The sequence below is a fragment of the Pygocentrus nattereri genome, chromosome 9 (assembly GCF_015220715.1).
Source record: "Pygocentrus nattereri isolate fPygNat1 chromosome 9, fPygNat1.pri, whole genome shotgun sequence".
In the NCBI taxonomy this organism is placed as follows: Eukaryota; Metazoa; Chordata; class Actinopteri; order Characiformes; family Serrasalmidae; genus Pygocentrus; species Pygocentrus nattereri.
Window position 1 is genome coordinate 14450032 of NC_051219.1, and position 27406 is coordinate 14477437.

The window sequence follows — 27406 nt, forward strand, 5'->3', positions numbered from 1 at the left end:
GCATCCAGAGAGAGAAAAAAAAAGCTGGGGAGGGGGGACAGCAACTCTAACAGCTTTTTAACTGCACTGGTGAAAGACGATCAGAGCTGGTGTTTTTGTAATGTAGTGATAGATAAAAACAAACAGACGTCCCCATGGATTTAGATGTCTTGATTAGCTATGCTTAGATTCCCTCATTTGTTGATTAGGTGTTTCTGTGACTCCTCCCCTCTCCTTCACAAGCCTTTTATTGGCTCCAGGTCCTTTGAGCATGCACCCGCCTCTTCCCACAAACACATCATTGCCTCTCTGTGTTCCACTGAGAGAGAGAGAGAGAGAGAGAGAGAGGATGAGGAAGAGGAGAGGGGGAGAGAGAGAAGGGGGTGGTCGAGGGAGAGAGAAAAGGAAAGAGGGAAAGGGAGGGAGGGGGGAATAACTGTGGAAAGCAGAGGCTGTGAGCTGTCTGGCTGGTGACAAGGGCAGGCAGGCAGAGAGAGAAGAGGAAGATGCAGAGAGCATGCGAGGTCCTCCAGCACAATGTTGATCAGCAAGGGCACTACAAAAAGGCATCTGGCAGAGGGATTTGAGGGATTCCTTTGCTCAAGGGCATACTGAGCTGACACTTGTGAAGTTTTTCATCCGCAAGTATGCACGTTTGCTTCGTGCACCAGGGGGCTTGATGCTGGAGTCTGCCATCCGCATGGTGGAAACCTCAGATCACTGGAGGCGTGATGGATGGACTCTCTGTAGGGAACCTGGGATCACTCTCTTTGGGCTTACTCTAAGCTCCTCTTGCTGATCCATGTGTCAGGTAGTCTTCTTGCTTGTGTTCCTTTTACTCTCTCCTGCTTGGTCTTCTACACATTCTGGCGTATGTCTGCAAATGGCATGTCTTAGTCTGAAGGGAACAGCGGGATGTCATTTTCCTCTCTATCAGAGTAAATGGTATTCACTACGTTTTGGTATCAATGTCATGTTGTACTCTGCCTTCCAGACAAATCTGTTGGCTGGAAGGTTAGGAAGAATGCAATTCAAGTAATAATTTGCTTTGTTGCAACAACCAGTGCACTCACAAGCCTTAGGACAAGGAATATGATTGCAGTCACATGGAGATAAATTAGATATTTGAGGTTTAGAGACATGTGGGAGACTAACAGTGAGATCAGTGGGCACAAAGGACACTGGTAACAATTTGATCCACGCCAGGGAAACAGTCGTCTCTTGTCCGCTAACGCTCATCTGAATTTTCTTTGCGCTTGCGGTCATAACAGAGGACATTCTGCAGATCAGATTAATCTATGTCTGTGTCTGTCTGCCTGCCACACTTGGATCTCATGGAGCAAACTGGCATATCGCATCATAGAACCACTTACCTTATCTCACTCACCCTGGTGAAAGTGGAGACAGCTGAGGACCATGGGACAGAAAAGGCCAGGCAAAACGTGGAGGGGGAGACGAGTCAAGCTGGAGGAAAACACCCACCTCCAAAGACAGACTCAAGCAATGGGGTTCAGCATCCACAGAAACAGGAAGAGGTCACTGAGCCAGAGGCCAAGAAAGACGTCCAGCAGGAAATACTTCCAAGCCCCAGGGACCATAAAGCACTTCTTACAGATGGTGCTCACCCCAGTGACAGGCAAAAATCAATAACTTCATCTGCAACTGAAAACGGCAGGGTAAGAGAAGCCCCAGGAGCAGCTCAAACATCTACAGCCAAGGAAGCAGTTGAACTAACCCAACCCCCAGGCTCGAGCAGTGTCCCAGGACGTGTTAGCAAGAGGCCTATGTCCCTTCTGAAGGCACACAGCGGTGCCCTCAGTAGTCGTGAACTGCGAGAGGCTAGAGACAGCATGCATGCCTCCTCCAAGAGCCTGGACCGTAAAGACAGCAGGTCTGGAATCCAGTCCCCAGCCAGCCCTGCTCCTGGTTCCTTCAGGGCATCTTGGGCTGTGTGTGAGGCCAAGCCCAATCAGGACGATCTGAAAGGAGGCACAGGAGCTAAAGCATCTATAGAAGGGACGATAGCCATGCGGACCCAGAGCCCAAGAGCAGAGAGACTGAAAGCAGGGTCTACATCTCTTCCGGCCCCAGTCACCATGGTGTCCAAGCCACAGCGTAAGGGAAAGAGTCGCACCTTGGACAACAGTGATTTGAATTGCTTGTCAGAGGACCTTCTGAAAGGAAAAGGTGGCCAAATCACATCAGACATGAGGGCAGGTCAGTCGCAGGGAGCCACGACACGAGATCGCAAAATGCTCCGATTTATTAGCGGCATTTTCACGAAGAGTACACAAAGTACACAAGTCCCAGCCAACACTGGCACAGTACCCCAAACTCCTGGCTTGTCCCAGAGGGAGTCCAGTGAGGATGAAGGTAGGAAAGCACCCTCCAGTCTCATTCACAACTCTGTCCTGTTAGGTTATGTTCTCAAATAGTGCAAAGTGGCATAGTTCAAAGGGAAGGTCACTTTGGGTCTCCTTTTGATTTTGATGTTTGGTACAGAGATACATATGAATATGAAAAACAGACAACATATGAATTTTAAAAATTATCCACTGATTTGGATGAGAGCATTCATTGTATACAGAAACTGCAAGAAATGATAAAGGTCCTTGATCTTTGAGACAGCTTTGTAGGGAAGACTTTTCATGTCACACTTCAAGAATTTCAAATGGTATTTGTAGTAAATCCAGGAGCTGTGGCATAAGTTAAAGACATCTGAGTCTTTTCTATGTTGTCAACCCTCCAACTGTCCCAGTTCCTGATCCGGAACAGTTGGAATAGGAAACAAATTTGATAATGCCTACGCCAAACGCTGTGCAATTACAGCCAATGTCCTAATCCCATCTTTGATGTTCCACCCACTGCCTGTTTTTTTATCCCAATCATTTTCCTCCGTGGCAGCTTCCATTCTTTTCTCTGATTCCAAACCATGTCAAAACCAGCCGTTTGATACTCCCAGATTTATCGACTGCTCTCTTTGTTAACTACAGCCTTTTTAAAAATGAAAAGCAACGTTTTGAAATGTATTTCATATCCTGAGGTGCAAATTTAGATGTGAAGGAGGCCTAAGATCCTTTGGCAGACCATCAGTGAGTTTTAGCAGATGCATTTAGACTACGCTCTTGAAACTGAGGCCTTGGAGAATATATGAAAGTATTTATTATGCATAGTTTTTGCGGGTGTAGTGTATCATATGGCCTTAGCTTCATTTGTGTACTTGAAGCAGGCCTGTGGTAGCAACCTTAACTTTTCAGTAGATTTTCATTTTTAAGGTATATATGGATGTAAAATTAGAAATAATCTTAATTGTTTGAAAATTGTAAGAATAGAGAAATTCCTCAATTTTAAACCATAACAATGTATATAATAATTGTGCCTCAGATGCCCTGTTGGTAAGGGCGTGATTATGTCTGCATGTGTGTGGTCCCTGAACTGTGAGCACTGGCTGGTGCGTCTGTGTGCAAACCAACGCATGCGCGCAGGAAAATATTTACGTATGTGTTCTCCGGGCGAGCTGACGGAGCGGCTGGAGGTAGGGTTGTCATGGCAACAGGCAGGCGGACGGAACTGCCTTGTTGTACGGCTGCGTGATGCCAGGGAGAGAGTCCCCAGTTCAATGAATGAGAGAGCCGGGCTGTATATGTGTGGGGAGCATGGGGGAGTCAGTGAGGGGTGGGGGGGGGGTCTTTTGAAAAGAATCCAAAAAAAGGAAAATAGGCTTTAGAATGTGACACATAGAGCATCCTTTTTTCAACCCCAGCCACTCCGGATACACTGCTATATATGGAGGCTTCAAGATCTGCATAAGGATCGTACTGTCTGGTGGTCCGGTCTCATAATGCCCTCATAGAAGTGTGCTGAATTCGGGTGGGCTTTTGAGGAGGGGGCTGGCATTTTTATGTGAAGGCCTACATTTCACACAGGAAGTTGGAAGTTGATAATGGCGAGTTCAGAAACCTTTGCTTTATCTCGACCACTAGCTTCTGCTTGTATGTAGAGGCAGCAGGCCTGTTGGTCAAGCAGCGCAGGTTATAGTGGTGGTGTGTCATAAAACACTCTTCACAAGGTCTCAGCTGCGTCTCCTTTGCACATCCATATCTGACAAAGCAATCGCAGGCAGGACAATGTCCTACTCCATCAGTCACTGTCAACAGCACAACAGCTGGGCTTGAGCCACTCCTCAATGTGAGAAAGGCATGAGAGATAAAGAGAAAGTACATCTGTAGGTCAAGAGCTCTTTCTCTTCTCAAAATCAAGCTTTTTTTCTCACTGTATAAATTAGAGGCTTAGTGTCCGGGTTGGAAAGAGAACTGAAAATCCTTACTAATATAAGAGTAATGTTACTCTTAATGAGTACAAGTAAAAGAATGGATAATACAAGTTACTCAAAGAAGGGTAAATTAGTTATTTATTGAAAAACTACTTGAGTAATTACTTTGAGATACTTATTTGCATATTGATCATTGTACCATGTTGGATCAAAGTCGAGTTCAAAACCCATTTCTGAGTATTCAGACCTGAGATATTTACAATTATTTATACAGCACACAGGGATGGGCTCCCCAAAAGCATCTTAGCACAAGATGATTCTTAAATGGTAGAGGGAGCATCACACTGAACACTCTTTCAACCAGGTCCGATAATCTTAACATTAAGATGCCTTTGGGGAAACTGGGCCAAGATTGGTTTGAATCAGGCAAATAAAAGTTTTCAGAGCCTGCCCCACTGCCCTAAAGTCCCAAAAATCACAACTCCTAGAATTAATGGTGTAATACAAAGTTTTTCAACACAAATTCTATTATTATTTTAACAATTTTTGTGAAAAGTAGAACCTTTGATATTTTATCATAAATTTCAGAATTTCTCACTCCTTGGTCGCCCCCCCCTTAATGACAGCATGCACAGCTTGAGTTGGCATGGACTCCGCAAGGTAGATCAAATCCACTAAAGAATTGTCTGAACATGTGCTTGGAAGGTATGAAAAAAGTGTACAAATGTCTTAATATTGCCGTCACAAATGTAATTCCACTTGAAAAGTCTTTTCTTTTGGTTTAATTTCCAGGTTTAAATAAAAAGGTAATCTCTGATTTTTTAAGTAGCCCCAGAGGTTTAGACAACAGTGTATAAACAACTTTAAAAAAAACATAAAAACAGTTATTTGAGTGTTGCCATTCTTGGAAACGTCTAGCTTATTCTATTAAAAAAATTATAATAATAACATACAATACAGACGTCTTTTAACGTCTTCAGTTGCCCACACCAAGCTGCAGCGGCCGTATTTGTAGAGGACTTTATTAGAATCCAATGTGTGGGTCTCCCAAGTGGTGAACTGTGTAAGCTCTCATGTGGCATAACTGTCTCCCCCCTCTAGTGTTGGTGGTACACATCATCGTGAGTTCTAAATGTGGTGGCTGACTTTATAACTTGGAGGAAGCTTGTCCCAGCATTCACTCTCCTAGTGCTGGTGGTACTCTGTGACTGGGGGCCTCACTGGTGGGTGGAATTAAATATGACTAAAGATGTGGAGAAAATCAGAAAAAAGTCCTAAAAAAGGTCATGCAGGGTAAAGACATTACAGATCCCCAAAATATTACAAAAAATGATCCATTCTGTGTAGTGCCTTTTTAATACATCAGGATTTATATACATGTTGCTTCCAATGGGATAACACCACTGACACGGCCATCAAATGAAAGAAATACTTCAAAGCCTGTTGCATACCGTTTCGCACCATTTCAATGAAACATGAGGCTAAACCTGGAAACTGTAACAAAACGTTGCACAACATTCTGACAATAATGACCATGAAAGATGGCAACTGAGGGACTCTCAGAGGAAACCATGGAGCACATATACGAGACAGCTTTCAATACATTTTCACATTTAGTTTTTTCAATCCTCACGTGCTGATTAAATAGTAGGGACAAGTAAAGTTTGACTTGTGAAAGGGTTTTTGTCTTTTGTCCATCTTAAATGGTATTTTAACCAAAGACTGTATTTGACTGGTTTGATAAACCCAGTTAAACTGGCTTCCCACCACACAAAATGCATTTTTGGGGTTGAATGAAAAGACTTTCCATAATCAATTACATTCATGAAGATTTGGAGTTTATGAGAATCAGTAAATGTAGTACTGGTTCAAGATTTCCGAAGAGCAATACAGGTCAAGCTTTTAGACTTTCCTGATATGAGCGTAATAGCAGAAAGATGACCAAAGTTTAGGGGAAGCTGTGGATAGACAGCAATCATGTGATTAGTTCTCCAATTTCCATTAGCTTTCATGTATATATTTTGACAAGTGAGATAGTGTTGGTGAGCTAGATTTAGGCACAAGTGAAGTGAAAACGAGGGTTTTGGGCTCAGTATGCTGTGCTGTAGCTTTAGTACAACCAGATTGTCTGATATGTCTGACTTTAAAAAGAGTTCATATGTCAGTTTCATCCTATTAATATGAATGTGATATTTTAAGCGCCGTAGTCCTTCTTGTGTTTGAAAAAGGAGGCTGACTGTCTGTGAACTCTCTTTCATTCTCTTCAAAGCATCGTGCGCCAACAGTCAGGAATGGACCCTAAATCGCTCTATTCCAGAGCTGAGAGTGGTAAGACAACTATACCATTATCACCATCCAAGTGACAGACAGCATCATCCAGACAGGGGTGTAGTGGAGAATGAATGCACATAAATGCTGTTCATGTACCGATCTAAGACTTTAAATGGCGCGTACTCATCTTTTATTAGAATTTGCTAACTTACCTATTTAGATTCAAACTGATAAGTGTTGTCTTTAATACCGGCAATGTCTATCTATTCTCCATATAGCAAGCCACTAGAAACGGTGAGAAAAAAAGCCCAGCCATTTGAGTTTGGGTGTTTGCAGTGTATAAGCCCTGCCTCCTTCCCCTCCCACTTTACTCTGACAAGATGCGTCCAGGTACCAGGGATGTGTTCAGCCCTGCAAAACATAGCAGAATGTTCATTTAAACAGTGGAGCGTTGAACTCTCTGCTGCGTTATGCAAACTGGCTAACTTTTGTGAAAACAGTATTGTAGAAATATTTCACGTGGCAGGGAGCAAAGCACCACCTTTGCCATTAATAAAATGCTTATACGAAGTGTAACATAATTCGTTTCTAGTAGAATAGAAATATTTTCTCCTGAATCCTTTAAAGAACTGGCTGAACCCTATCTAGTAGTGACCATTCAATAACATATCAACTACCAGCTATAATGGGGCAGGCACTGCTCTGACTAACCACAATTCCTTTGGGGGGGTGGGCGGTTCTGTGCCACCTCAGGCCCCCAACCCAGACACGCCAAAACGCTAAGCATATAGCTTGAAAATATAGGTTTTATGGGATGATACACAAAAATAATTTGTGTGTACTGATAGTAGAATAAAAAAAATAATATATAACTATATTAAAGATAAGCGATGAAAGGATATGCTTGGCTGATTTATGAAGTCCATTGTGTTACAGTTGTGCCATAAGGTTTATGCACCTTTTTCCACTACATCCCTGCATCCAATCAATGTTTTCTGGTTGTTCTTCATGCTTTTGAAGTCCTGAGAAGGACCAGGATGAGGCAATTCAGTTAAGCATGAAAACATTTTTGTTTAGTACTATATCTTATCAAGAGAGTAACTGTGTAGCAGAGCTGTAAATGCTGCCTGTGTCTTCTTTGTTATTAATGTCTGTCTCTGGGTTCATGCAGGGGGTGCTGGGTAGCTTGCGGAGCGGAAAATCTGCTCTAGTAAACAGATTCATCACAGGAAGCTACCTTCCCCTGGAGTCACACGAGGGTGAGAACTTTGGCCTCTTTCAACAACTTCCACCATCTGATCGTCCTACAGTGTAAACAGATTTCACATGCATGCCATAATGGTTACTTTAGGTTAAAGTTAGGGTTGTGAATATTATGAGGGTGAATCATTTTAGGAGATTGTAAGTTTATTATTATTTACATTGCCACAAACATTTCTGTATAAATCACTGTACGCCAAGTCATTGAGAGTGGTTTGATGTGAAACGGCTCATTGTAGAGAGACTGACCTATTGCTTTCTTTACAGTGTAGTGAAAGAAACCAGAAATAACATGAATGCAGTTATTGGTTTTATTATTCAAAACGACCAGTGAATCTACACATTTTATGTGTAATTTTGGTAAAACAGGGTGAAAATATTTGCTTTCTTTGGGGACTATTTTGCCTTACATCACTCTTCATGAAGCATAGTCCATAAACATATGTTTTAGGCAAAAAGCATATCATAAGCTGTCATAACCTTTCAGACGTCAGGCAACATATTTGTAACCATTTTGTGTAATAAAACTCTATGATGTGCTTTTAAAGACACTAAACGCTTCAGATGTCTGGTTACTATCACCACCACTGTGAATATTTCTGAAGCAGCTAGTTTCTCTAGATGGGTACATTTCACATCAAATCACTCTGAATGGCTTTGTTTACATCTAAATGACTCGATTATGCCAATATTTTGAAAAAAGAAAAAGATTCTAATCTAGGGCTTAATTTGAAAATGATGAGGTCCCAGAAACCTGACTAGTACTGGATCTGGCAAGTTGATAGGGTGTTGGAGGCCAGGCAGCTCTGTTAGAGTTTTCCTCATATTGTTAGTTCTTACATGTTAATGAGCGTCAGTCATCGGTTTCCCAAAGCTCAGCTCAGCTCAGCGTTTCTAAGCTCTTTTGAAAGACATACAGTCACAGGAGCAGACAGATAAACAGCGTCTGTGTTGTTTTATTAATGTTTCTGTCACTGTACGCCCAAACAAGGGTTGAAAGTGAAAGTGTGTACGTGCCACTACACAGCGTGCTACATTTTAGTTAACTTTTTCACATTTTTTTTGCTGTACATTTCAAGTTACTTATAGAAAATATTGTGATATCATGGACAACTAAGTTTCACACTACTTTTTTAAATAAATAAGTCTGAAATAGTATGTAAATATTGTTAAAGTTACAAAATGTACCATTTACTCCCCACAGTCTGTACAGTCTATATGTGGAAATGAAGTTGCATTTTAAATATGATGTTTCTATGATGTCATGACATGATGCCCATTCTTGTTAAAAGTTGTTATAAGAGTGGTTCAGCCTGAACTTCTTTTTGAATGAGGTGCAGCCAAGTAAAACAGAGCCCATTTACAAAAACAGCCTGTTCGATTCTAACAGTTAAAGATAGATTGTAAAATGGTTAAAAAAGAGAATTATGACTGTTTTTAATACATAAAACCACAAAAGCGAAATATAAAAAATGTAAGATATCGGCCATTTCATATGAACTAAGTGCCAGATCCAATAATGTAGGTGTCGGGTCTGGCTCATAAAGCCCCAGTACGTTTATCCTAGGTTACTGCTTTCTCTTATCAACATATTTGAAATATACACATTAAGGGGATAGACTGCAAGCATGTGTGCAGAGGTGGGATTTGGAGAGGGAGCAGCTTCTATAAAATTAGAAAAACAACATAATCCACAAATGAACCAACAAACCAACAAACCAATAGAAACTGGCATTTCTCAGATGAGTTTTTATACTTGGCATAGAAAGCAAAGCACCTGTGACCACAATTGACTGATCAACTCTCTTCTAAATCACAGACAGAGATTGGGGCTACAGATGTAACAAAACACAATTTTCTTGGGAAAACTATGTTTTCACCAGCAGAAGAGTTTTTTTCAGACTCAAGTGTTTTATAGGTATTATTGAAGAAATCATTATTGTTAACAAAATATGCCAAATCCCTTAAACATATATACACGTTTACACCTCAGAAAATTGAGCTTAGTGCTTGTCTCTTTAAAGCAAAACCAAACCCTCATCTCACTGTTAAAGTGTTGGTTTCTCTCTGTCCTTTTCCCTTTATCAGGTGGGAGATATAAGAAGGAGGTGCTGGTGGATGGACAGAGTCACTTGTTACTGATTCGGGAGGAAACGGGCCATCCTAGCCCACAGGTTTGTGACTGTTAGTGTCTTCTGTGAGTGCTACCAAGCAGTCTGTAAGCATGAAACCAAGAATTCCCACAACCCACACTTACTCTGAAAATGTTCCAAGATAATAGTGGATTAGATGAATCACTGTGAGCCATGTTCTCATACCTTTTCCTTTCTTGTCTTCCGATTTGGGATCGCAGTTTAGCAACTGGGTCGATGCCGTCATCATGGTGTTTAGCCTGGAAAATGAAGCCAGTTTTCAAGAAGTGTATGAATATTTCAGGGAACTTAGCACCCACCGCAACACAGCAGACATCGCCCTCACAGTAGTGGGTACACAAGGTATGGGTCACATGAATCTAAACTGTGGTCAGCAGCACTGCACGAACGTCATGTTTCTCTGTAAGAAAAATAAATGGCATTTTGGAAATTTGTTGCTTCCACCAGCTTATGGTAAACTTTTATATTGCAAATTTCATTGTATGGACAATTTTCCTCCAAACATTGCCAGATCCTCTGAATTGCAAGGCCAAGAAGCCGAAATACGAATATTGCTACACGCAAGATACCACCAAATATACATTATAAGACTGGAAACCACACCAAAAGATCCCACACAGACTTTTCACAACAAGCTTTGTCAAATGTGGTAGTAAAGCTGCTCTGACACTAGTAACCTACAGGCTGGTGTTGGCATGCAACTCTGTTTAATGGTAGACTTTCTATCAATGTGTGGGAAAGTTTTGTTTGTAGCATGTTTGTAGCGTTATTTGTATTACAACTGCCAACCAACCTTGTAATTCAGAAGTTTAAGACAAGAATAAACTGATTCTAGATTAGCTCTTTTAAAGGTGGCAAAGTGAAGTCAATGTGTCAATGTGCCTCTCACCACAGATAAGATTAGCAGCACTAACGTCCGTGTGATCGAGGATAAGAGAGTGCAGCAGCTTTGTGCCGACGTGCGACGCTGTGCCTACTATGAGACCTGCGCCACTTATGGACTTAATGTGGACCGAGTCTTTACCGAGGGTTAGGCTCCCTTTTGACTAGTTACACAAAAGACTGGTATTGTTTTCCAGGGTCAATCAAATTTCAGCTTCATAATTTTGAAACGAGGCTAAATTGGATGGCCTATTAGAACTCCATTTGGTACATTCACCCAGCACCCAGCTATGTATCAGAAAGGAAGTTCACTCATCCATTCATCTTTTAAGCTATAGGATAGACTAATGAGGAAGCTGTCCTACTTTAGATTAGTTAGTAAGATCTTAATTTGATTCATTTATTCATTCATTCACTAATCCATTCAAATATTTACACATCCATTCATGCCTTCATCCGTTCATCTATCCATCTATCAATCTGTTCATTATTTCACATATAAAGTTTAATCCATGCATTAATTCTTTTAGGGTCAACTTCAGATTCCCAAATTCGAGGGGCAAACTGAATTCAGTAAAATAATAATAGTTAATTGGACAATTGGCCAGTTAAGCAAATATAAGATCATCTGAGTTGACTGAGCTGAAATTTAATTGCTCCCTGGTCTTCTTAGATCACAGTATGCTCATGGCGATGTGCTGTTTTTGATTTGCTAATCGAACCGTTCACCTCTCAGTATCACAGAAGATAGTGGCAGCTAAGAAGCAAGCTGCTCTACTGGCATCATGCAAGTCTCTTCCCAACTCCCCCAGCCACTCTGGATCCTCCACGCCAGTGTCTGCTCCATTCCCAGGACAGGTACTATGTTCTGGCAGTTTATCTACCTTTTGACATCATAACAGTTGTTTTATGGTACACTTGGTCACTGTATGGCTCTGGTGTGTTTACAAAGTAGCACAAATGGTAAATAATGGTTCAAGCTCATCAAAGTGTTTAGCACACATCAGACCTCTTGGGTGCTCCGATTATAAGTGGACAGCGCTAAGCACAGGTATGCATGAGGTCCGCTGCTTCATATAAGAGATAAAAAACAAGGCAGAATTTTGTCTGAAAACAAAGGCAGCTAGAGACTCATGTGGTAAATGTGCACCCTTCCTCCAGTCACAAAATTTTATCATAAGTGGCCACCAAATATGTAGTTATATGAGACCTGTGGACATGCCAAGACACCTTTTTAAAACTCACAGCACAAGAATCGAAGGATTTTAAATGCACTTGCCCTGGGCTAAGTTAGCCTCAATGAGTTAATCAGCTAGCCATGCAAACTTTGTCATTTTGGTACGTTTTTGAGGATTCTAACGTAATGTAGATACATTCTGTGAAAAATTACATCTGCCCAAAAGCTTTAGTTTAAAACTGTGGCATTTTACCTTTATTTTGGTTGTTGCTAACTGATTAGCTCACTGAGGCTAACCTAGCTGAGTGCAGAACAAGCAAACTAGCAGAGTCACCCTAGCATGGTCGTGCTGGTTGACCAGCATACCAGTGTCAAAACACAACATATACTGGTTTTGGTGATGAATAGCCTATCAACTTCCATTGCTACTGACCAGCATAGCAACATCCAGAACACAGCTTATGTTGTCGTGCTGTTGATCAGTAATGCTGGTCTATGCTGGTTTTAGGATGGTAGCAAACAGACTTTCAGCAAAACAGACACAATGAAGAGCTGTGGTACATGATACTAAAAGAACATAGTAGGTGTTTGGCTAAGATAAGTATGATTTAGCATTTTTCTCTTAGCGAAGGATACATCTACGCTGCCTAGGCTAGTAACCTCAGCAGACAGCGGTTTATACAGACATTTGCTTCAGACATGACTGGCTGTCTTCCTGCCTCAGAACACTGTCTGATTAGGCAACATTTGTTACGTTTGAGACACAGCCAGGGTCGGTTTTACGTCTAGATGCTGTCCAAATACAAATAAGCCTTCTACTGCTCTGGATTGCCAGCTCTCAGTTGAAAACAAATCAAGAGCATGCTGGCTAGCTAGCTGTCAAGGTTGCCAGATTATATAGATTATATATATTCCCATCAAAAATGTGTTCAAAATGTATAAAGCGGTTTTGATTGTCTTAAAAAAAACTTTCATAACGTGATGGTTAAAACAAGCTGTTCCTGCTCTCCTGTGCCACCTACTACTGTTCAGTACCGGTGAGGGTTGCCAGGTTGGATAGGATTAAGAACTTACTGTGAAATGATTATTTAAAGTGATGTCTTATTTATTACCTTGTATTTTCATTAAGTTTTATCATTAAATGCAATTTATTCAATACTGCACAAATAGCATAATATATTAAATAAGCCAATAATAAGAATACAATTTTTTTTTCTATACAGTTAATGCAATTAAATGACTTATTGTCATAAAATGTCAGAATATTCAAGATAATATTTGATAGAATATTGAATAGTCGCAGCCCTACTGTACACCAACGCTTAAATGCTTTGGTAAAAGAGGCCCTTAATCTAGTTGCCACAGTGAGAAAACCTCCCAACTTTGAAGCCACCGCTTTTCAGACAAGCATCAAAGTCCTCCTCCAATTTTTGGCCTAATCAACACCGATTTCCACAAAAATGTATAGAGATTTTTTTAGACACCAGAGCAGTGAAATGTGTAGAGGAGAGTGTAAAGCAGACGGTCAGATTTAGATATATTTAATAAGAACAAAGCTCTTAAAATGAGGTTTTCTTATGACGGCAGTGGTTTAAAGAAGTGCAGTGTTCTCTCTTGGTGTTTGTCTACTCTACGCCCCTCATTCTTTATCTGTTCCATTTAACATCCCTCTCTATCTGTCCTGTGTCTCTCTCTGTCCCCCTCTCTCTCCCTCTCTCAGGCCAGTAATGGGGGTCAGAGTAGTGATTACTCCTCCTCTTTGCCCTCCACCCCTGTGATAAGTCACAGAGAAATACGGGGAGGGGCGGGGGGAGAGGGGGGCTCGCAGCGAAACGTTCCCCGCCGACGGACCTCCTTGTTCACGGTTAGTTCTCCTGCCTCCATACAGTGCAAAAAAAAATATGAAGAGACTTAGCATGTCCAAATGGAAATAGCACAGAAACTTTTGGGGAGAGAGAGACATTCCCAGTTCACATAATATGAGCTGTTTGAGCAATGAATGATTGCAGAAATGCTATCATTTCAGAAGCCAAGTAACTCAGACCATGTCAAAGAACCTCTCTGTCATTCTGTCTCTCATCTCATTCCATGTTTCGTCTCCGTCCTGCTCCTCTATCCATCTCTGAACATCGCCGGTGCTTTATCTGACATGCCTGCCATTTTAGAATCGCCGGGGGAGTGACACTGAGAGGAGGACCCCAGACAGCAGACCTGATGTGGGAAGCAGTAGAACAGTCATTATTAGACAGGTAGGTCTTCAGTTCTCTTTAAGAGTAGTAAGTGATATAATGTCTTAAAAGGAAAGCTGCACTAATTTTTATTATATATTTTATATATTATAATGGAAGAAAACAAGGTAATACACTCACAGGAGGTACACCTAAATTGTATTTACCATCACTGTCTATTTTAACAGCTCCACGTACCATATAGGTGCACTTTGTAGTTTCACAAATACAGACTATAGTCCATCTGTTCCTTTAGATAATTTGTTATCCCACACACTAACATGTCACCACCATGTCAGTTGTCACTGCAGTGCTGAGAATGATCCACTACCCAAATAGTACCTGCTCTATGGCCCTGACCACTGATAAACAGGATAAAACTGGGACAGCAAATTATGCAGAGAAACAGATGGACTATAGTCTGTAATTGTAGAGCTACAGGGCACACATATATGGTAAGTGGAGCTGATAAAATGGGGAATAAAAGTAAATACAATCTAAGTGTGCCGAATAATAGTGCTCAGTTTCAAGCTTTTAAATTTTTCACATTTTCTGCATAGTTAAATCATTGCAGCATAAACAGAGTCATTCAGAATAATCTGATGTGATGTGGTTCATTTAAAGAATTGCAAAGACTCTGGTTTCCTTACAGTGGTGCAGTGGTGATGGTGACTACAATGCAAAACAGACATTTTATGTACTATCCAAAATGACCAGCAAGCATACTTGTGTCTAGTTTTATATGTAAAGTTAATTATAGTAAAATTAGTGGTAAATCTGAAGTTTTCAGCACTATTTTGCTTTACAACATCCTGCATGTACCTCTCCACCACTGATGGATAAAAGAAAGCCAAAAGCTCAAACCTTTTGTAAAACATGGAATGCTATGGACACCATTGCTGTGAGTAACTCTGATTCGGTAAATTACTCTAGAGTAAAGCACTTAACATCACTCTGAAGAACTTAGTCTTAACCATGTATTAAGCAGAAATGTGAAAACTGTTGTAACTCCCAATTTAAAGCATTTGTTTAGTAAAACAATGTTTCTTTATAGTCAAAATTGTCAGATATAGTCTATCACCCAAGATATGTTTGGGTTATGTGTCTGCTTCTATAGTTTTACACTTGAGCTACAAAGCTAATAATGCCAACAAGTAATAGGAGCTCACCAATTAGCACTGCACAAACTGCATGCTTAAACCATTTCATGTTGTTAAGTAATCTCAAATAGACTTTCTTCTGAAGTTTTGTGACTGAATAATATGTGTATGTCTGTAAACAGTGGACAAAAGTATAGACAAAAATATAGAAAGTACAGCTTCCATAGCTACATTAGCTTCATAACATCTACGCAACACTGAAGAAGCAAACTTCAGAAACCAAAAGTGTTTCAGCTGATTGATTATATTATAAAGGGAAAACTGAGCTAATTTGACTTTTCGTCAAACTTTTGCTTTAATATCTGTCAAAAGTGCTGCTTTATATGAAAAATAAGGACTAATATAAAAAAATTAAGCCCAGAAATGAAGTCAGTCACCATTATTCACACATCATTCACATGTGGAGAATAAATTTCTTTTCAAGACCATGTCTGATGCAGATGAAGTGATGAAATGTGTTTTTTTTCTCTCTGTCAGGGCACTTTATGGAAGCGTAGTGAGCGCTCTTTGAACAAGGAATGGAAGAAGAAGTTTGTCACTTTGTCCAACCACGGCATGCTGATGTACCATTCAAACATCAATGTGAGCCACATTTCTTCTGTTATGCAGGATGTGCAGTGACTGAGTCAGGCTGAATCCGTAAGTAATTGGGCAGTGACACAGCTTTTGTTGTTTGGCCTCAATTCCGGCGCATTGGATTTGATATGAAACAATGCCTATGAAGTTAAAGTGCACACTGTAAGTAGGATGTTGAGGATATAGGGGATGAAGCATATATAAATCACTGCATTTCTATGAACATTCTGCCTAATTTGAGGGATCAAAAGTAATCTGACAATTTTAATTTAATAATTGATTGTAGTTCTTAGCTTCCCAAAGACTCAAAGCCTTCCTGGAGAATCAAACATTATTAAGATTAAGTGACCTTTATTAGTCCCACAATGAGGAAATTTCACCTCTGCATTTAACCCATCTGTGAAGTGAAACACCACACACACATTAGTGAGCACAGACACTAGGCGGCAGAAAGCACACTTGCCCGGAGCAGTTGGCAGGCCTATCCGCAGCGCCTGGGGAGTAGTTGGGGGTTAGGAGTCTTGCTCAAGGACACCTCAGTCATGTGTCAGCTCTGGGGATCAAACCGGGCTGGTTCCCTAACCTCCAGCTCATGACTGCCCCAATGGCACCTGCATTGACAGTTATCTAATGGCAACACAACACTGTTATATTACGAAACAAAATCTGTCATGACAAGTAATATCAATTAAAAGCAATATTTATAGCATTGGTATGATTTACTAGTTGGTTAGTGAGGAAAGGATTCCACCAGGTTGTTAAAAAGTTCTGCTGTATTAAATGGTCAATATGTAAACAGTGTCATTCAGAGCAGTTTAATGTGAAATGCTTCGTTTTAGGTCAGATGCTGAGACCAGTCAGCGTCTAAATGGTGTACATATGTACATAGAAATATCCCCTGAGTGCAGCGTTAAATTTGATACATCATGAAGTCAAATCTAGGGGAACACTGTTTTTTTTTTTTGTAAAGCATTTGCATGGTGTAAAAATCACTGCGCCACAGGACTCACGGGTGTTTGACGTTACAGAATGCTTTAATGCCATCTGCACGCTCATCCAACACAGGGCAGCATCTGGGACAAGTTAACATACATGCACAGATTTCTGATCATTTGAGATCATTATTAAGTTCAGTGATCAATACTTTTATCAGCTGACCGAACAAACAAACAAACAAATAAATAAATAAATACCACACATTTTTAATCAATGACTGTAATAAACCGTATTTCCAAAAAAACTGGGACTGGGCAAAATGTAAATAACGACAGAATGCAATGATGTTCAAATCATTTAAACATATTTTGAATTGAAAATAGTACAAAGACAACATCAAATTTTCAGTGAAATATGGGGTTTAAGTGATTTGAACACCACTGGATTCCATTTTTATTTCCATTTTGTACAGCTGTTGTTTGGAGACGGGGATGTAGAAAAGAGTTCAGATTGTATTTATATGGGTCATAAATCCTAAAAGTGAAGAATTCAGGGCATTGGGTTAGGGGGACTGGTGGTGTGCAGGTTGGCTCACCCACATCTATATTTCTAATAAGATTAAGTTGGCAGGTATGGTGGTGATATGAATCAGACATCTGATTGGCTCTAAAAGCCCATTCCCAGAACATTTTTACATGAGGTTTTGAATTATGTCTTTTGGCCTTAAACATACTTTTAAATGTATAGAGTGTGGATAGCTGCATGCAGGGTGTTGTAAGGAAAAATAATCCCTGAATTAGAGTTTAAACTCTCTCTAATCTGTGCTGTTTGTCCCGCTCCCGCCTGCAGTCCCATACAGCTAGTTTTCATCCCCGTTAGTCACAACTGAACATGACTGCCACATGTCAGACTGCCTTTAGTCTGCTTTATTGTCGTGTATTCCCTTTCTTAGGATCACTTTCCACAGCTGTAGTCATCCGTCTGAATCGACCATTTCTGCCACCAATCAAAATGCAATTTGCATGATGACATGATTGGTTGCTTCACTACTATTTAGAATGAGCTGATACATTTTTGCTATTTTGATGTTAAATATAATGTGTTTATACGAAATATTAAATGGTTGTTGTAATGCAATGCTCCTCTGCATACTCTGCGGTTAACCACCCAGTCCCACACACCACACTAAAAGTTAGCCTCGCACCGCTGTTAGTCTTTTACTGGTCATTTTGGATACGTGCAAATAAACGTTAACGACAAGTTTAGGGAATCTCACCTAAAGTTCACTCACAGTCTGTTTATGCAGAAGATTCACACCCAAACTGACGTTATCATCGCAGTGCATCAAGTGACGTAAAGGGGAAGATAACTAAAGCAGGATGATGTGAGAAACTACAGTGGGACTGAGAACCACGTTCTGCTTCCTCTTTTGCTCTTTCTGAATATTTCATTTGATCTCTGAATTCCCAGTAAGACCTATTCTTGCCATTTCAAATCACTTTAAGATGAACATACACTCTCTCTTCCAGCTGTCATTGTGGGAGGTGATTAATGAAATAAGAACTGTCTTTGTTTCATATTTATGTTTCTGAATAACTGACCTAAATAGCCTATGTTTCTGGGGAGAAGTTACTGGAGCAGGCCTTATTACACAAGAAGAACTGAAACTGTATGTTTACATAATATAAATGAAATGCAAGTATTAAGAAGTAACAGTACTCTGCAAAAGTCACTCTTCATTTATTTAATTTGTAGGCAAAATGGCTGTTAAGTACTAGATATTGTTCATGAGGTATTTATGAGGAGGTTAGATGGTTAAAAATGACTGTAATAAAATTCTTAAAACATGTAGAGAAAATGTGACACCTAAAACCTGTGCAGGACCTGGTTTACCACCAAAATATGATCAGATAAACAGCACTTAAAGCTTTCATCTTTGAGAAAGCTCCACTCCTGCTACAGATCTTTAAAAAATCCACAGGTGTTTCTGTCCATCCTTCCACTGTGAGAAGACATAACACCACCGTGAGTCTGAAGGGATGTTCAGCTTCAAGAAGTCATTACTGAGAAAAGGAAACGGTTAAAAAAAGAAAATCATTTCAGAAAATCAAACAAGGAAGCTGCTGGTGTTCTCAGAAGTCAACAGCAACAAACTCAGAAGCAAAATCACCACAGAGACCTTTAGAACTAACAAAGCAGCAAAATGCATTTGGCTAAAAAGCAGCAATCTGATTTTTGGTCCCCAAATGTAAATTTAAAACCTTCTTTAGAACTGTGGAAATATGGAACTGACAGTGTGCATTTCACTTCAATTTCAGTTGTTTTACTCCAACTTCACTACAGGGGCCTGACAACAAAAACTATGCCACTGTCCAGTTGCTTATGGACTGGGCTGCAAGAGCAACAGCAGTCACAGATTATCATCTAAACAGGAAAGTAGCTCAAAAGGTGGAAACACCTTTGAGAAGTGAAAGAAGTAAACTGAATCTGCATGTCAACAAGCATAAATCCTGTGTGCAGGAGTACAAGCAGAACACTCATGGTAAAGAGATGGACCTTCTGCGTGTGACTGTGAAAGTACCTGGAAAGCGCCTGCCCCGGGCAGCACCTCCGACCGGCCCCGCCCCCGGGATCAACGGTCTTACAAAGGACAAGCCAGCATCTGAAGGGGGGACCTCATGTGAGTGAATGCTGGACGCTCTCTTTCTTTATATATTACACAGCAAACGCTTTGCCTTGTCTGACCTGTGTCTCGTTTTCATTATGTATGCAGCAAATCTGCTCACGGTAGATGAAGGGGCCAGCACCATGACATTGCCTCAAGATGAACAAAGGGTCAAACGCTGCCCATCGTCTGTATCCAATAAAGGCGTGAGCATGGGTACGTCAGTGCTTTACAGAAACAGCAGAAGCAGCTCCAGCCCTCTCATCTCTGCCTGAAAGCGATTGTTTAGCCCAAGATCTGTTTATTTATTCTATCTATTTTCCTGTTTTCATCAAACCCCAAATTACTTAATGTGCAAAAATGATATTTGGGTAAGTGAAAACATGTTAAATCTAGCAAACATATTGAATGTTACTCATTATGAGACTGTTTTATGAATATTATAAGATTTTATATATATATATATATATATATATATATATATATATATATATATATATAATATTGAATAAGATTATTTAACTTATTGTCTAGATGTTTATACTTCACTGTCTTATTCCATTGGCAGATAATTGTGCTTGTTTTAAGACATACATGCACACAATTATGAGAATAATATCCAAAGCAGGTGAATTTATCTGCTAACAGAATCAGTAAAATGTCTGCAAATGAAATCACTTCAAACAAGCAGCAAATGTCTTTAAATAAAGAGAATAGTCTTATAATATTACCACAACAATCTCACAATGAGAAATGTTTGATATATAAACTAGATTTAAGATGACTTTACTTGCCAAGATACATTTTTTATGGTGTAATCAGCCTATATGAGTTTAGGGCCTTCTTTTCATTGGAGCTCCAAGGCTAATGTAGCTAAAAAGTAATAGAAACTTACAGAAACCAAGTTAGCATTGTGCAAACTTATAATAAATAGACTTTCTCATGTGGTTCTCACATTGTATAACATTATCTATCATAGCGAAGTGTGGACTATATTCAAGCTCCAAATTATCGATGTGACATATTTCTCTGTTTATTTTTCAACAGTTCCACATTTTTAATAAGGGAAATCATGTAAGAAGGTTGTTTGAGGTTACTTCATACCATGAGGCAAATTTGTGATGATTTAAGCTGCCATTTTCACAATGCTATCTTGGTAACTATCAGCTTGCTGGCTACATTAGCCTCGTAGCTTGAGTGGAAAACCAGAGAAGAAAACCTCAGACACCACGTGTCTAGACTGGTTGACTATATTCCCTTTAGCTCATTTAATTCCTCATTATAGAGAACTGGCATGCGGCGTTGTAGCCTTTCTTATCTTTAGGAAGTCAGAAAATGTCTGATAAATCCTACACAGTTCAAAAGATCTGACAAATTTTTCATTTCTGCACTCTAACAGACTCCAGCCTTGAAGGGGCTCTAGGCTCTCCTCTGGGAAAAGAGCTCACCCCATCCTCTCCTATGAGTGACAGGAAGAAGACCAAGAGGAAGAAGAGCATGAATGTGAAAGGAGACATTGCAGCCAGCCAGGCTGACGGTGAGCCCCACTAGAACGATACAAAAAGCCTGACAACCCTACGAAATTATAAGCTTTAATAGGGAAGGGACAATGAGAGATTTTGAATAATTGACTAACTGGGCCAAAATTACTGATAAATATGAATATTGTTATTTAAAGCTCAGGTGTTCAATAGTTTAATCAGTATTCCATGGACAGTTCCTGTTTTTGCCAGAGGGGGCGACAAAGCCAACAAACAACAAATAAAAGATCAAAATTATGCCCAAAACAGCTGCAAATATAAAAATAGCCATCACAAATTATTTCCTGCTGTTTTGAGCCTCTGTTACCTGCCTAAAGGGGGATAACCAAAACCACAGTATTTAGGATATCGCTCAGGGCAGGGGTAAGGATCTCTGGTGCTGGTAGGCTGTATTGACTAGATTTTAGATAATTTCACTCGCCAAGATATTTGTTGCAGTGTTCTCAGACAAACCTGACTCAACTTATTAGTTAATTACCAGGCTTAGTAGGTGTGTTACAGCAGGAAACTCACCAAACTGTGCTGAACTCTGGACCCAAGTTCTCCATCCATGGCTTAGGGCCACAAAATATTCAGAAACAGCTCTGTGTGGGTCAGTTAAACCAGGACTGTTTTGGATAATAGAGTTTTGGAGTGTACAGTGCTTATGCATGTAAGAAGAGAACAAAAACAATACATTTTACCTATCAATTTCATGGCCGTTATTGATGATTGTTTTTTAAAAAATAAATTTAGGGGCCCATTTCCTGCATTTATCTTGTATTGTATTTGTTCACCTGAGGTCCACTTATGATGTTTGCTCAGTTTTACATACCAAAATCAGTCATAATTAATTTTACATGACCATTTTCAAACCTCTCTTTATCCTTAGAATTAAACAGGCTGTTTTTGTTTCTGTGCTGTTAAGACATGTACAAGTATGTAAATGAGCGCTGTTCTGATTGGCTTCCCTGTATTAATACTTCGTTGAAAAAAGAAGTACAGACTGAAATACTATACAAGTCTATGACTTAATTGTGAGGGCATGCGGCTAAACTGCTGTGGGCTGAATGAGCATGTATGTAAAGGGAGTTGGCTTTCGTGACATCTCAAAAACAATAGTTTCAAAATAAGCTGTTTTTCATGTTTGGACTATGGAGTGAACCATACGTTTTGAATTATTAGCATTGTTTACATATCACAACTCCATAATATGGGCTTTCAAAATTATAAGTCAAGATTAGAAATTTTGGCCTGAAAGAGTTCTATCCTATGAATCCTGTCTTCCATCTGTTCTTTCTGCCTCTCTTTTATGATGTTCATGCAGATTTGACACAATGCAACAGCATTCTCTGAAATCACCTTATGTTCTCTTTTGCTTCTCTCCTTTTCTCCTGCCTTCCCTTCTCTCTCTCTCTCTCTCTCTCCTTTCCCTTTTGTCCTCTGCTGTCCTGGGCTAATTTCTCGCACTGCAAGCCAAGCGCAAAATGTGGAAATTGAAAAGCTTTGGTAGCTTGAGAAACATTAACAGAACAGGTAATAAGGAATGGCGTGGATGAGATTGTACTGTTGAGCTCCAGAATGCCTGGCTGTTGCTCCGCTGTATGTGTGTCGTTGTTCATTTCTCAGCCTTGATGCCACATCATTAGATTACAGCAAATGGATTTGTGCACCCATTTCCATCCTTCTCTCTGTCGCTTCCTCACTTACTCTCTCTCTTTCTCTTTCTCTCTCTCTCTCTCTCTCTCTCTCTCTCTCTCATATGTCATGGTAATGAGAATTTGATGTATTAGTCTGAGGGCTTCAAAGGGGGCCTTCCATTGATTACTTCCTCTCTGGTAAATAACTGTTGCCCGTTCCTTGCAGAGGAGGAGAGCGCAGACTTTATCATCATATCGAGCACGGGGCAGAGCTGGCACTTCGAAGCCCAGAATCAGGAGGACAGAGATGCCTGGGTGCAGGCCATTGAGAGCCAAATCCTTGCGTCTTTGCAACTGTGTGAAAGTAGAAATAAGGTTGGTTTGACAATGAATGGTAATCAAAACGTATCTGTAGGTCAGGGTTGTCCAGTTTTACTCAGAAAATGGTAATGTTTTTATTTCAATCAAGCAGAGACACTCTTAGTCTCAGCTTCAGATGCTCAGCCCACATAGGTACAGACCACCTGATATCTACTGCATGTTAAAGGAGCACTACAGCTAAAAAGATGTAACCATTGCTGCATCTGTTGTAAACATGCTTATTTGCTGCTAAAGTGGTACCATAGTAGTCAAAGAGTGAGAATCTCTGGTTTAAAGACAAATAAACCCCCTTTTGATGATGTATATTGAAGGTAGGAGAATCTAAGATGTTTTGGGGTAGATACTTGAGGATTGGCTGCTTGAATTTTTGGACCGCTGACTGGTGAATGCAGAAGGAAGAAGGAGAGCTAATGGTACTGACAGGAAGCCAGATGTCATGTGTGTATTTATTAGCCTCTACATCAGAAGAGTTCTTTATTGCTGTGTTAGGGGATTCCCAGTGGTTATATTATGTGTTTGGGTATTGCCTGCTCGGTATCACAGTGAGAGGAAACCGATGAGGCAGAGGGATGCAATGCTCCACTACAGGGTATCGCATAACATGGCAAATGATGTATTAAATGCTAATCTTAGGTCAGAATGCCCCTTTAAGCTGACCACAGTTATCAAGATTTAGTCAGTTGCTACCAGGCTACCTGTAATATACCAGTTTTAATCTAATGGAAAACACTGCTTTACAAGCAGGTGCCAGTTCTGTGCACTGCGATGTGTCTGAAGCATGTAGATATAGTAGCTCAACCAAAAAACATGTGTTAATATTATGGCATCACATCTTATATAGCTTGTAAGTGAGATATCTTGACATTTTCCTGCACGTACAACTTTGTTACCAACAGATTTTTTTTTTTTGTATTTTTCCTAGTATCCTAGTATTTTTTTCTCATGCCTTGTATTGATTAGTCAAATGGGACACCTTGGTGTAGCTCAGAAGTATAGCATTTAAAACTCAGCATCTAGCACCTCAGCAAAGTGTGCTGCAATTTGTCTTTCTTGGGATTTCTTTCTAATGTTCTGTAAAGCTTGTCCAACCTGCTGACAGTTGTTACATGACTAGGTTGATTGATCGGGTGTGTTTCGCTTCTGCTTTGTTGGAATAAAAGCCATGGCCCTTTAAGGTAAGATTGGACACCCCGGCTGTCGGTGAATGAAAATGCTAACCATAAATGTGTGCATATATGTGTGCCTCAGACTCGAAGGTGCAGCCAGAGTGAAGCTGTGGCAATACAAGCCATTCGCAATGCCAAAGGCAATGACCTGTGCGTGGACTGTGAGGCACCAAGTGAGTGTTTCCTTAACCTATTACTGAATCACATGAGTATCATATCGTGCCAACCTGCATGGCATCAACAACTTCTGTGTAGCTGCAAATACACTGCAGATGTATATATGATCGTTTTTCTCTCCTCTCAACAGATCCCACTTGGGCAAGTCTTAACTTGGGGGCACTCATTTGCATTGAGTGCTCAGGAATCCATCGGAACCTTGGGACACACTTGTCCCGAGTACGCTCCCTGGATCTGGATGACTGGCCCAGTGAGCTTACCAAGGTATTAACAGCTATAGGCAACCACATGGCCAACAGCGTCTGGGAAAAGTCTAAACAAGGACGCCAAAAGCCAACACCAGAAGCAACGAGGTAAGCGGAACCTCTTGGAGTTGTTTCTGTTAAAGGCAACAAATCACAGCAAAGCCTGCCCATGCTGATGTTGTCAAAATTCCAAGGTGCAATTTTTGCAAGTTGAATGATCTTTTACCATATTTTCAGTGCACATCTGCAGTTCCCAACTCTCTTAACAAAGTCCAAGCAACAACCCTGAAATATCTTAAGAGTGAAACGAAATCTGGGGTTATACACAGATAAACCAACTAGTCTTCTTTGCTTGTTTCATTTGTGTTTAACTTAGAGAGCAGAGGGAGTCATGGATCCGGGCTAAATATGAGCAGAAGCTGTTCGTAGCACCCTTGCCGACTCAGGGCGAGAGTCCAGGGGAGGTGACGTCAGCTCAGCTGCTCAGCGCCGTCACGGAGAGAGACCTTCCCAAACTCCTGCTGCTGTTGGCTCACAGCACCAAGGAGCAGCTCAACGCCCCACCAGCAGGCTCCCCTCTGCAGCCTCAAAGCCCCTTACATGTTGCCTGCCAACTGGGAGATGTAGTCATGACTCATCTCCTAGTCTGGGTAAGGGTTGCATATGCCATGAAAATATTTTCAAATAAATAAAAATACAGTACAGGGCCATTGCCAGTAAAGGTTAACTAATGCATCCTATTATGCCTAAACATTGTGCCAATCCAAATCATTATCAATATGGCTAATTAAGGTCATTTTACTCAAGTTGTTGTGAAAATATTGCTAATATTCTATATGTTGTATGGAATATACAGTATACACCAGCATTTTTATATACACTCACTTTTCTTATTAAATTACTGAAAACATTGAAAACATTGCCTTATATACATGTATAAAATGTTCCAGCAATATAAAACAAATATGTTTGCAGATAATTTAATATACATATATACATTTAGAACTTTAATGTACATTCAGTAAAATATACATTAGTATCAGCCCACAAAAAAAACCCTATTATTATTATTAACCCCTTAAACTGCAAGCGACTGTGTTAGGTACCAGTCTCTAATTCCTCACATAGCAGTTACCAAATAACTTATAGTGGTAGCTTAATAATAAACCTTAAGCTTAAAAACTGAATAATACACTTGCAGTTGATTAAAATAAAGAACATCTTTATGTTCAACTGTTATGGATTTCTTCAGATATGTAACAACCACTTAGGATAATCTAGCACTTTTGTGTATACGTGCTTCACCAGACAATAAGTTTGATTTTCAACGCTCAGTGATTTGAACCTTTTTCTCGTTTTAGTATGGCAGCGACGTGAAAGCAAAGAATCCTCAAGGTCAAACCGCTCTAACGCTGGCACGGCAAGCTGGAAGCCAAGAGTGCATTGAGATCCTGGTTCAACATGGCTGCCCCTACGAGACTTCACCGACCGCACCCACACCTGTTCTCTCTCGCAAAAGTAGCATCACGAGTCTCGGACGCACCAACTCCAGGAGAAGGGTCACATAACTTGGAAAAGAACAGATGGACAGATAAACCTTCTTCCTTTCTGACAAAACTGGTCCATTTTTATTTCATTTTGTTACAAAAGCTGTGTATGTCTCCGTGGGTGTTCTTCTCTGTCCTCATTCATAAACAACCCATCCGATTCCTCCTCAGAAAAGGCAAAAAATGTAAAAAAATGTCATTGTATGAAACAAAATTAGGAATGTCTTTTTTGAAATACAGATACTGTTTCAGTCAGTTAAAGCAATATTATACATGCTAATTATACTGTAATATACCTATTACAAAGTAAAATGTAGCCTAGAGTGTTTCTCAAAGCAATCTGAGGACATGTATTCGTCATTACTGTATGACTGTCATAAAAAACAAACTGTTCCTTACAACAAGCAAGAACTAATGGCAAATTATCATGTTTCTATGGGAAAGGAATAGTATGTCATTGTGCGCCATTTCTAAGTACTAGTATTAATAAACTTCAATCCTTAAAATTTTTGGTAACACAACGGCTGTTTTTTTAGGGTTGGAGGCCAAATCAAATTTACTTAAGTGTGAGTAATCACCTCATTTTTGAAAAAGTCTAACTGAAGATTTGCTATTTGAGCCAGAGCAACTCAGAAGGAAAGTACCTAGAGGTTAGGTACAAACATATGTCTTAGAATATGTATTAATGACAAAATCATTGTAGCTCAAGGGCTACATCTAAATTCCACTGATTTTTCCAAAATGTCGTCAGAATTCAGTGACTGAGATGTAAAACATCTCAATTCCAAAAAAGTTGGGATAGTATGTGAAATGTTGTTAAAAACATAAAGCAGTAATTAATCCTGTTTGATCTGTATTCAACTGAAAATAGGAAAAAATACAGTATTAAAATATGAACATAAGGTTTAGCCTATAAACTCTACTGCTTTTGTAAACATATGCTCATTTCAAATTTGATGCCTGCAACATGTTCCAAAAACTGGGATTGAAGCGTGTTCAGTACTGCGTTACGTCACCTTTCTTTTTAACAGCACTTAGTAATTGTTTGGAGACTGAAGACACAAATTGATCCAATGTTGTTAGCAGAATATGTACCCATTCTTCTCACAATTTGTCAGCTGTGCAACTGTAAAGCGCCTTTGTTGTTGTATTTTGAGCTTAATAAGATAA

At 40.0% G+C, this 27406-nt stretch overlaps 1 protein-coding gene across 5 annotated transcripts in view; it reads left to right on the forward strand.

Moving 5' to 3' along the window:
- The window catches only part of agap2 (ArfGAP with GTPase domain, ankyrin repeat and PH domain 2), a 35428-nt gene extending 8679 nt beyond the window's left edge, over nt 1-26749 (forward strand). Inside the window, exons 1-19 of one of the 5 annotated variants that reach the window (XM_017707908.2) lie at nt 1278-2352; nt 6522-6580; nt 7695-7782; nt 9872-9957; nt 10137-10278; nt 10831-10965; nt 11555-11676; nt 13716-13859; nt 14161-14244; nt 15861-15965; nt 19416-19575; nt 19669-19776; nt 20960-21097; nt 22557-22616; nt 22947-23095; nt 24350-24440; nt 24575-24797; nt 25066-25339; nt 26051-26749. In XM_017707908.2, the coding sequence (XP_017563397.2) occupies nt 1278-2352; nt 6522-6580; nt 7695-7782; nt 9872-9957; nt 10137-10278; nt 10831-10965; nt 11555-11676; nt 13716-13859; nt 14161-14244; nt 15861-15965; nt 19416-19575; nt 19669-19776; nt 20960-21097; nt 22557-22616; nt 22947-23095; nt 24350-24440; nt 24575-24797; nt 25066-25339; nt 26051-26257 (3450 nt within the window). In that variant the 3' untranslated portion in view covers nt 26258-26749. Of the gene's footprint in view, nt 1-392; nt 2353-6521; nt 6581-7694; nt 7783-9871; nt 9958-10136; nt 10279-10830; nt 10966-11554; nt 11677-13715; nt 13860-14160; nt 14245-15860; nt 15966-19415; nt 19576-19668; nt 19777-20959; nt 21098-22556; nt 22617-22946; nt 23096-24349; nt 24441-24574; nt 24798-25065; nt 25340-26050 lie in introns of those variants that run through there. The other 4 variants (XM_037541364.1, XM_017707909.2, XM_017707911.2 and 1 more) reach the window with 4 other exon arrangements.
- The last annotated feature ends 657 nt before the right edge of the window (nt 26750-27406 follow it).